The sequence below is a fragment of the Manis pentadactyla genome, chromosome 13, assembly GCF_030020395.1.
Source record: "Manis pentadactyla isolate mManPen7 chromosome 13, mManPen7.hap1, whole genome shotgun sequence".
NCBI lineage: Eukaryota > Metazoa > Chordata > Mammalia > Pholidota > Manidae > Manis > Manis pentadactyla.
In genome coordinates this window covers 107,351,589-107,363,449 of record NC_080031.1, presented here as the reverse complement: position 1 = coordinate 107,363,449, position 11,861 = coordinate 107,351,589, and the positions used below count along the sequence as shown (strand labels likewise).

Genomic DNA, 11,861 nt, shown 5'->3' with positions numbered 1-11,861 from the left:
TGGGGAGAGAATTTCCTTTCGTAATTTTTAGTAAGGCAGGGATGGAGAGAAGAACTAATGAAATTGTGTTAAACTATATGAGGTAATCAAATCAACAAGCAAAGGTCTGTCTTTTAGGATATTCTTTACTTCGAGGGACCTGAAAGGCCCGAAACGCCATCTCCGCAGCTCCCAAGAGCAGAGCGGATGGGCCCCACTGTCCAGGGCGCCGGCCGCCCCAGAGGTTGCTGTGGGCTAGCGGAGACAATGATGGAGAGACGAGGACCGTGCGCCCTTTTCCTGGTCCTGCAGGCTGAAGAAGGAGCTCATGAGGGTAAGACAGGGCGGCGGGGCTGAGACCTAGTGGCAAAAGTTGGTGACGGCACAGAGCACACAAGCCAAAGCCTAGCCTTTTCTGATTTTCCCAGCATGCAGTGTAAGAATGGATTTATTTCCCATCGTTAGCCAACATCTTTTAGTTATAAGTGACAGATCATAAACCAAATTAAGGGAGAAAGAAAAAGGAATTCACAGAACAATTTAATAGTGAAGATGAGATGGAGTTGGAGTCAGGTATGTCGGATCTCCTTCCCTCTCCCACCCTCTCAGAAACATTTTTCTCCCCCAACAACTATGGACTCTCCTTCCGACTCCTCCCAATAGCTTGTGGACACATTCTCCTAGTGAAGGTGTGTTTCATTCATGAATATGAGGTAGAAAGCCTCAAACAGCCGTGTATGTGTGGCAGGGATGGGGTGGGGGTGACACATTTTCTCTTTCACTCATGTCTTTGAGTGAGATTAGCGGGGCAGGGTCCGGCCTTGCAGGTAAGCCTGCAGTTTGGGGTAAGTCTAATTTAGTGGAGTGCTAATAAGCCCACTTGATAAGAGTCCTTAGTCCCAAGCAATATGAAAGCTGACTTTAAACAATCAGTACACAGAGATGAGTATCTACCACCTCCTGCATTATTATGTTTATTTGTAATAAATGTGATATTTAGTTCTCCATTGGTTTGATGCCTTTGTTTCTGATGTCATTCCAAATTTGGGTGCAGCATAGAGGTGTGTTATTTATTAAATACCCTCAAATTCCAAAATAAATTATTTCCAGAATTAAGTACTGAAGAAAGCAAGTGTAGTATTCTGTTAATGACTATCACATTTTCCATATTTATAAAATTTAATACGAGGACCAAATTCCCTAAAGAGAAGAGAGAGAGGGAAAAGATTAGTGTCCTAAGGGGAGTGGACACTGCCCCACACTTCCTTAACCCCCCACAGGAAGTTTGCGGTTCCTGTCACACCCATCTCTTTTCCATCCCTGTTTACCACCACAGTCTACGGATTCCCTCTCCATGTCTGGATCATTCAAAAAGTTTTCTGTGACATTTTTCAACAGCGGTATCATCCCCTAACCCATCTCCATTTTGATATCTTTCCATTCAACATAGCAAAACCAGATTTTTCTACCAAGCAGTGAAAGATAATGATAAAAATGATATTAAGCCTAGTGATTTATATAATTCACACTCGGCTCAAATTTTCACAAGGTTCACATGGTCCACAGACTGCAGCCTCTTTCCCTTACTCTGGCGTTTGTCTGTGTTCCCCAGAAGACCAGCCTCTGCCTGACTTTCCTCCCCTACATATTACTGCTCTCTCAACACCCAACATTCCTTTCAACATACTTCTCGCCTTTATTGTTTTTCTACAGACACTGCACATTTTCCACTTCCAAATGTTTCCCCAAACAGCAAGTCCTGTGTAAACTGGCTTTTGCATTATTTCTTTCCTTGAGAGTCCTTTAGCCTTCTCTTCCTTCAAGGGATTCACCATCCTGACCCTGATACCAGGCTCACCGTTGATGTGTATCTGACCCACTCACTTGGTTCAGGGTCTGCAAACGTAATTGCTCATGGGAGCCACACTGGTAACATAAGTAAGTGGCCCCTTTGCCATGAAGGACAGAGGTAGGACTGGCTGGAATGCCTGGGCTCCATTTGGACGGCCGCCACCAGACAGCTGTGGTTAGTTTCTTGAATGTGAAATCCCAGCTTACTCTCAGCATAATGTTTGAGGTCTCAAAATAAGTTGGAAATCTGTATTTTTAGGTAAAATTTGATTTTTGAAATACTGTCAACCACTTCAAAACTTGCTGAAATACTATGTTGGTTGAACAAAACTAATGCTGTTTTCCGCTGTGAATTTCCCCATGCATGTATTCTTTTGGCATAGGACCAGAAGTCCTGAGAAGTCTAGGAACTGTTTCATATGACCCTCTGTTTTCTCGGTAGTTATTATCAGGGTCCTGCAAGTAGCCTTGGGGGATTCCTTTAAGGACAGTGACTATAATTCTGTATCAACTAAGATTTGCACTCTGCAGTTTTCTTTCTTTCAAAGAATTTATGTTGTTCATAAATAGCAGGTGTCTCTCAGGATTGTGAGTCCAATTTACTAGGATTTTTCTCCCTAACACTGCTAAGAGCAGATATGGAGGAATTACTCTCCTCCTTCCATCACTGAAAAGAGCATCAGGACTATCTTTTTGCCCCAAATATAGAAACAGCAAGAAGACCAAGTCTGTACGTGCAAGTCACATTGGAAACTAAAGCAAGTATACGGGTCGCTGCACCTTCCCTGACATCGGCATCAACATTCTCCATTTTTTTGCTTTCTTAATCAACAAGATCTCCTTATTTATTCTTACATTGAGAAAGAACAGCCAGAGTGGCAGAGTTACAAGATGGGTGGATGGACAGATGGAAGGGGAGGAAGGAAGGAGGGAAATCGTTTCTTGTATTTCTTCCCATTTCTGCCAGAACAGATCTGAGGCAGGATCTTGGAGCGACTCAGACTTTCTCAAGTCTTCCGGGTGAGGTTGGAAGAAGTCTCAGAACCCGCACTGGGAAGTCTCTGAGTGGCAGCTCGGTGGGGGACCAAGGACCACCCTGTAGCCCTTTCCTTCACTGTGGGTCAGCCCCCTTTCACCGCTCTTTTCAGTGGTGTGTGTTCGAATATTAGAGTGGAAAAAGGCCCATGTGGAGCCTAAGAAGACATTTACAAGTGTCCTGCCTGAGAAAGCAAAAGCACCTACCTCAGGAAGGAATGATGATGTAACTTAATTATTCTACATAGTCTGGCAACATTCATGAATTCCCATTCCTCTTTCTTTGAAACTGATGGCAGATTCTGGTTAATTCACATTTTTCAGTTCTCATCTTTTTTCCTTTAAAGGACACCGCAGTCATCCTCTGAGTCTAGTACTTGTTCTGAGAACTATTTCCTCTATCGCGCTAGCTTCTGCACCCCACTTCCTTCAGTGGTCAGCAGTAATCCTCATGGGATGGAAACTAGATGCTAAAAGCCCATGAAAATTCTTCTCAAAGGAAGACACTCATTAAAGAGCCGCTGCAGCAGACAGGATGCTCATGCCGACTCCTGGGAAGCGATCTACGAGCCCTCGGAGCATCCTGCCCAGCAAGGGTGACTTGGTGACCTGGGGCCGTAGGCTGGGTCCTGTGTTCACTGCGGTCCTGGGTGCTCTGTATCGGTGTGACCTCTGGGGAGGTGGGGGCTGGAGACCAAGTAGCTGCCAGTCAAGCAGGTGGCTTATGTCTGCATGCTCAGATGACTGGCCCCCCATAAAGAGTGGGGACACCAAGGCTGTGGGAGCTTCCCAGGTGCACGGCACTTCATACATGTTGTCACACATCACAGCTGGGAGAATCAAGCTCTGTCCTGGGGGAGGCCCCTGGGGGAGGCTGCTGGAAGCTGGTGCCCCCTTTTTCCCAGCCTGCACCCTATGGGCTTTCTGCCTTTGTTGATTTTAATCTGTATCCTTTCAGTGTAACAAACTGTTACCAAGCATACAACAGGTTTTCTGGGTTCTGTGAGTTCTACTAGTGAGTCATCCTGCCTGAGGGAAGTCGGTCTTACAGAAGAGCTCACAGCTCACCAAAGAGTTACTGACAAGACACAAGGCTGATTTATAACAACAATTTCTGATGGTGCTAAAATATATCTTGAGGAATATTACTGATTTTTTAATCTGAATTTACTACTGAATTTATTTGAAAGATAAAAAAAAAAGTTGACTGTCAGTTTTTATCCATGTGACACCATATAACCACTTTGCTGCTCGTATGTGTATCTACACCTGTGTCTATGTCCACACCCATATCTGTAGGTCATCATCTGTATCTCTTCGTATCTACCAAGCAACATTTATAGGTGCTTCTCATAAGGCATGTCACTGTATCCTGTTAAAGAAAATTTGAGCATTTAGGATTTCCCTATTCCTTGCTTGTGTATAATCTGTAGACTGCTACTAATATGATCTTTGTATAATTCTACCGAAATATTATGTAAGCATTTCTTTCTTTTTTCAATGAGCCAACTTTGAATGTTAAATGAATTTTTCAAGAAGACTCCACTCTATACACAAGCTGTCCCTAAATCTTTTGTTCGTAGAGGCCCTGAAAAAAAAAATCCCATGCATCAGAAAATTCAGTTACTTTGCTAAGATTTCTTGAAATTTCTGTAAAGAAATATAGAAAGACATGTGTATCTTGAACTTACCACCGATCAACACAAAGGAAACACTCATTCTGGTAAGTGTGGCCATTTGTAGCACAAACATAAGATGTTACATCAGGACAATCTGGTTCATAATGGGGACCCACTGGGTAATACATTTCACACGGGGGCTGCAAATATCATAAAACATAATTTGAATACCGATTGATAGATTTTCCCTCATCTATGCCTGGCCTGTCACTTACGCAGTACATAGGAATAACTGCAAATAATCAACAGACTTTTTTTCAAGGATTTCCTCTGCTCTGGGCTTGGGTCGGGCAAGCTTTCTTCTGGCTTCTGTGTCCTCAGCTACCCCTCATATCCTAAAGTCATGGCATTGTAACATCCCCACTTGAACCCCATTGCAAAGTTTTCATTAAACTTGGAGCCCCAGTGCTAGTGATTCACTATAAGAAGTTTGTGAGTAGAGGTATTTATGTACTTGTGAACTTCTAGAAGACAGGTGCTGAAATGTAGTTGTTAAGAACATGGGTCTGTATTGAGACAGGGAATAAATCCCGTATTTATTTTAATGCTTAACTTTTTGTGATGTTGAGCAAGTGACAGGTGTTATTTATGCTCAGAGATGTGTTTTAGTACTTGTGCTACATGGGAGTAAATCTAGATCTGGAGAGGTTTAGATGCCTGCCCAGGGTCACACAGAAAACTTCATTCTACTCCACCACTGTGAAGTTACAGGTCTCTCGTGTCAACACAGCGATCAGATTAGAATCCGAAGTCAGGTCTGAGAACTTTAAATTTACCTTAGGCCATTTAGAGATGTCTGGTGGTTTGACTATTCCTGCAAATAAAGTACAGACACAAGAGGTCAAAGGAAATATTTCATGAACTATGATTTTTACCAACTGAAGTTACTGAGTGAATAGAGGAACGTAATTCAATCACTCAGGTACACAACAGTATACGAAATGATTTATGGCAACAGAATTTGTGGGTAGCATTCCTCTGTTAACTACTTTATCCATTTATTTATTCTTTCCTTCATTTTCTCTGTCCTGACTCCATCCATAAATTTTCTGTGCCACTAAGGAAAGAGTAAAAACCATTTGGGGTTGTACATATAACTTGCAAATTGTGTTATTTTCTTAAGTAACTTGACTTTCATTGGCTTTAGTTTTTTCTTTACTTTAACTGGGATAAGTATATGCATTGTAAAGATTTTTTTAAAATTATGATACCAAAAACAAAGTATTAGGCTAGTTCCTTCCTGGAAGCTGAACCAAAGAGGACAGCAGGAGTGATGATGAGAAGAGGTAGGAGCTCGTTGGCTCTGGGGAGGCTGAGGGATGTAGGAAGCCGGTCTGTGCGAGGGGTGCTGGCACTGCCCGGGGACAGAGGGGGACTAGCTGTCTGGGAGAATGAAAGGAGAAAAGACCCGTCATACCCTGCTCTTCCTGAGCTCTCACTGCTCAATGATATTTAAAGTCTCCTAGAGAATCCTAGCCTTCCAAAAATTAGATTTTCCAAAGTCAGAAGAGAAAGCTTGCATATTTTAAAAACCTTCCCACAAGGAAGCAACAAACCTATCAACCATTCCAGGAATAGACTATGTCTGTTATATACACACTCTATTTTAGAGACTAAAAAAGATGGAATGTTCCAATCTAATTCTAAAAAAGCCAGACTATTTTAATGACAAAAGCAGCTGGATATAGTTATGAGAAAAGAAAAATAAAGGTCTTCATTTAGTAAAAAACTCACACATATATACCATATACCACACATAAGAGTAAATGTGAAATGGATCAGAATCTGAACATAAAAATAAAACCCTACAAAGATTAAAATATAACACAACTGAATTCATTTTTAATCTTAATGTAAGAAAGACTTTCTGACAATGACTCATTAATTTCAGGACAATTATAGAAAAGACTGATACATTTTATTGCATAAGAATAAAAGTAACTTCTTCATGGCAAAATGTAAACATACACTAAAAAGGTATCTGATAAACTAGAAGAAAATATTTGCAACCCATGTCACAAGATAAAGGACTAATATACTTAACATATAAAGAATACTTAAAACTAAGGGAAAAATACAAAGCCCAGTTGCTGAATGGGCAATATACATGCATATACAATTCACACACACACACACACACACACACGCACACTCCAAAGTTACAGAAATGGCCCTTAAATTTGTAAAAGATATTCAACCTCATTATAAGAAAAATGTTAGTCAAAACTATACTGAAGTACCATTTCAGATTAACTATCAATGTACCATTCAGATTAACTATCAAGAAAGAGACACTTTGATATCCTATCAGCAGGAAAGCAAATTGGAACAAACTTCATGGAGTGAAATTTGGCAATACTGAACAAAACTAGATCTGCATTTACATTTGACTTATGAATCACAATTCAAGGAATATGTTCTTAAAAATACACCTCCAACAATCCAAAAATGCATATGCCTAAACTTTTTTATTGCCTCACTGTAATCGTAAAATATTGGAAACACACTAAATGCCCCCACACAGAAGACTGTTTGAATGAACATCACCCAGTGAAGTTTATGCAGTTGTATAAAAGAGTGGAAGTTCTCTGTGAAACTGGTATGTGATGATTTTCAGGATATCTATAAACTGAGAAAAGCAAAATGCAACCAAGTACCTATAGTATTCTATCTTTAATGTAAGAAAATAGGAGGACTAACAAAATGTGCATGTATTTGAGCGAAAAGAAAAGCAGGAAGGGTAGAAACCAGCGACACTGTCACATACAAGATGATGCGGGATCTGAAGGAAAGGCAAAGGGGTAACAATGCTTCTTTAAACATAAACTTTTGCTCATTTTGTCTGATTTTCTTTATGTTCAAAATAATTTTGAATTGCCCTTTTGCTTTTCCTTGACAATGCATATGTAAAGCATGGCATTTAGTTTCGAACACTGTAGGGTTTTCCAGAGTAACTCCTTTTTCCGAGAGTGATACCTCATTGATGCCCAGTTAGCACGTCGAGCCCAAAGGTCTACATTTCAGCAATATTCCCCACCCAGACTGTCTTTCTTTCCTACAAGTAAAAGAAAACCAGAGGCTTCTCTCCCAAGACATGTAAGTTTGCTTACCTGACCAAACAGTCTGTGCCAAGGTGGAGTAGACCAGGAAAAGGATGGTCGTGCCGGGAACAGCAGCCATTTGGTCTCATCTGACGTCCTGCTTTGGTGAGTCCTGTGGGAACGCTCTAGAGAGTTTATTCCTGAAATATTTCACAGATGGCTTTCCAAACAGGAGCAAGCCCACCACGGTGAGGTGGGGCCATTCCCATGAACCCAGCCTGGCCTCCAGGGACTCAGACCCCAGTGGCCCTTCTGCTCTGAAGAGGGAGAGTCAACGACGGGCAGGAGCCTTTCTTCCCCGTCAGCAGCCATTCCGCAGCCCCAGCGCTGCCTCGGAGGGGGAGTCAGGCTCGGGTCTCTCCCCAGGGCTGACCCCAGGCATCCTACCTGCAGATTGCTTCTCCCTTCAATGTATCATCTAAACTGGGATATTCATATTAGTGAATATGGACACTAAGAATCTGTAAGAATTCTGAGAAAACAGGTATGAGCTCAGGACTGTCCTGCACAGTCAGGACATGTCACGTCAACAACCCTATAATGCAAGTTGTCTGATGCCCTGGGATGGACCAGTTTCTCCCACACTGAAGTCCTTCACTTCCTCAGTTTCTTCTTCCAGGCCCAGTTACATGTGCTCAAGTACAAAGAGTGGGTTGAAATTGGAATTGTTGGTTTTGGGTCATAAAAAGTATGTATACCTCCCCTGATGCAAGAATCAGGACCTAGACCTAGATCTTGACATAGCTATAATTTTTATGATTTTTATAATTTACAATAGTTACAGACTTAGATCTGATTTTTATTATTTTTATAATTTTTAAAAGTCAGAGAGATCTGAGTTCAAATTCTAGGTTCAACATCTCTTAGAATTGTAAGCCTCAGAAAAAGTATGAACTTCATAAGATATTGCAAGGACCAACAGATATTAATATAAGTAAAGAATTTACATTAAATTGCTGATTTCTTTAGCCAAACTCTCTTTCGCAGGGATGGAAATATTTAGGCCAGGAGAGAAGACATTTTCTAAGTCATTTCCTCAACTTCCTCACACCTTACTTTACATATTCTGTTTCTTCCCCAAATCGCAGCTGGTGGGCATGCGGAGAAATGAGGGGGAACTGTATTAGCAGTGATGTTTTCTCTGCTTTCACGTGCAGAGGAAATGAAAGGAAGGTGCTGGAGGAAAAAGAGCCTCTGGGGAAACTTGCTGATAGAGGAGAAGGCCTGCGAGACCCCATCCCTGGCTTGGGCTAAGGACAGAGCTGAGGAGAGGTCACCTGGATGAAGTCGCTGTGAAATGTGCGTTGGCTGCAGTCACCCTGAGGTCACACGGAGCCTTGAGCCAAATGGCTCTTCTGTGACTTCTGTACCAGGCCACTTTGAGAAGGGGAGCAGGCTCTTGCTCAGCTCACTTGGCATGAACTTGCTCCGAGGTCTGTTTCCTGGTTTGATCTCTCTCCAACCACCCCCTCTGATGTTTCATGTTCCAGCGGGCAGGGACAGGCCTGGAGGTTCTGTGCTTGTGGTTTCTGATAGTAGATCAGGAGAATGAGGACTGGCATCTTCAATATCTGATAACATTTGCAAAACAGATTAATTACCAACCATATTCCAGATGATCTAATGAACTTGCTTGCTTAATTCAGGGCTGATAATCTTCCAGGTCTCCTCTGGTCCTGAAGTTCCTCAGAGGACTTGCCTCTTCTGTCTTTGACAGGAGCCTGGGAACCTCCACCACTGCAACCAATGATCTCTGCATACATAAGCCTTCCAGTCTCTCTTGTTTCCTTCTACTACACCTTAATGTAGGCAACCCTGAAAATGTGCTGTTATCTGAAAATTTCTCTCTCACAGACGTGCAGCCCTCCTGGAGTGGTCAATACTTTCACTGCCTTGTCATGCATTCCCAGCCTGAGTCCTGAAGTCAGACATTTATATTTAGCCCCTTGACATGACCCTACTCTCTTGACATCCTGCCCTGTATTCCTCCCGCTTTCTTTCAAGCTGGGACAAACTCACTTCCTGTTTTCTGGTTCCAGACCTTGGTTGTGGGGCAAAAAAAGGGACAAATTCCACACAGTGGACTCTGTGATCTTGCTGTCATCACGACTCACCCAAGCCCCCCAGATTCCTGCGAGAGGCTCTCATTTCATGTCGTGTTGCTGCTGAGGCCACTCAACCCCATATCATCTCCTTTTTTAAACCCAATTTTCAACTATCTGACCACACCTCCTCTACATTCCTTGGAGTGGAAACTTTCACCTCTTCTTTACTGAGTAGGGAAGCTTCAGGATGAACTAGCTCCACTTTTTTCCTTTGTCTTATAATTCTGGAAGATCACCTATTTCTCTTTCTACTTTTGTAATCTTTCTCTCCACATCCACTTACCTAGGGATCTACACATTCCTCCATCCTTTTCTTTCAGCCAGTACCTGGCCATGCGGTTTACGTTCCTCATCACACTTACTCCTAGTCCCGTGAGGCTCATACCACTCTGAAATTTACGTTGGAGAAAAAGAAACTGAGGCTCAGAGGAGCACATTCATTTGCTGAAGCTAACTAGGTAGTAAGAAAGATACTAACGGCAGAGATGGGATTCAAACACAGGTCAGTTTAACTCCAAAGCCCATGTTCACTTTCTATCTCTCTACATTTTCTCTCATCTTAGGGAATGAAATATCCATCAATCTTCTTAGACCAATACCCCGAATGTCTCGTGAGATACCCTACGTCTTTCTTGGCAGCGTTTTTTATTCCCCCCCACTTCTCCCCCTTTTGAAAGCCAGTACTCTTAATCTCTCCTCAATGCTGTCTCCTAAGAAATTAGATTATGTGCTCTACGAGGGAAAGACCCTATCTGTGCCCAATATTGACCTTGTAACAGCAGTTTATTGCTAGGTTTTTTCAACCACTTGACAGGTATTTAGTAATATGTGTAAGAGGAAGGAATTTGTCATTTATTTTTACTATGTTCTTGGATATTTTTGAGGATGTGTTTTTCCAGACATATTTTAGAGACATTCTGTCTAGCCCACCAAGAAATAACCCTACTGGAATTTAATTGAAATCACATAAATTTGATAAAAGTATCATCTTTACAATACAGTCTTTTCATATGTGAATGTGATATGTCTTCCTTTTGATTTGCAGGGAAATTTATCCATTCTCTCCCTATATAATCATAGTAACACTGTGATATTTTTCTATCTTATTCTGCTTTCTTCCACTTTATTCCATTAAAATGCAGGCTATAATCCACCTCGATTTCACAGTCCACATATGAATCAGATCCTTTAGCATATGATGTATTGGTTTAAACTATACTGTTTTTGATAATTAATATTTGATTTCTGCAGGTGTGTACCTACATAAGCAACACATGAGAGGAAGATTGTCTTCTCCACCCCCAGCTGGGTGCTGGGTGAGCTTAGCGGTAGAAGGTTTCAGGTTTTCAAGTGAGTGAAATATTTCTTTAAGTGTGCCACTTAAATTTATATTTTCAGGAATGAGGGGAAAGAAGTATGATTTAACTAATGGGTCCTTTGAGGTCAAGTCTAATTTCTTACCTATGCATTTCTAGATGTACCAGTTTTAAAAAGAAACACTATTTTAAATTAGATAGTCTGTATTATACAGCTACAAATTTAAAGATGCAGGTTTTCAGGTAAGATCAATTGGTTATTGCCAGCAAATGCTCCAACAGTTTAACTGAAAATCTCTAATTTAGTTTTTAGATCAAATCATATGCAGTGAAAATCATTTGTAGTATATGGTTCTACGAGTTTTGACAAATACATATGGTCACATAACCACCACCCACATCAGGATGTGAGCCATTCCATGATCCCCCAAAGTTCCTTTGTGCTGCCGTGAGGAATTTTCTTTGTGGCGCTTAAGATACTGCCTGTCATCTGACAAGGCAATTTGCTTTAAGACAAATACAGGCTTGTCACAGTTGGAAAGTGAGGCAAAATATCCCAAAGAGAGTATCAGTGAATGTGATTTTTCAGATGAAAGTAGTATTTTCAATTTTACTGAAGTGGATAATGGCACATGCCCTCCAACAAGAGGCATTCTAAGCATGCCTATCTCTAACTCTGCAGGGGTAAAGTTCATTAGCTGACCTTGTTTTTCCAACTGTAAACAACTAGAAAACGTGATTACCAAGCTTGCCTCTGGCTGTCAGGTTTATACCTTCTTTTGTTTCCTAGATATT

The 11,861-nt window shown here is 41.4% G+C and overlaps 1 protein-coding gene across 1 annotated transcript; it reads right to left on the bottom strand.

Moving 5' to 3' along the window:
• Positions 1 to 302: 302 nt before the first annotated feature.
• On the bottom strand, positions 303 to 9,839 carry SPINK13 (serine peptidase inhibitor Kazal type 13). The gene is made up of 6 exons (XM_057491054.1): positions 9,665 to 9,839; positions 8,923 to 9,216; positions 7,655 to 7,757; positions 5,321 to 5,358; positions 4,557 to 4,684; positions 303 to 1,179 (listed from the first exon to the last, which is right to left on the bottom strand). The coding sequence occupies exons 3-6, from the start codon at positions 7,722 to 7,724 to the stop codon at positions 1,125 to 1,127; spliced, it is 291 nt and encodes a 96-aa protein (XP_057347037.1). The 5' UTR covers positions 7,725 to 7,757; positions 8,923 to 9,216; positions 9,665 to 9,839; the 3' UTR covers positions 303 to 1,124.
• Between the last annotated feature and the right edge of the window lie 2,022 nt (positions 9,840 to 11,861).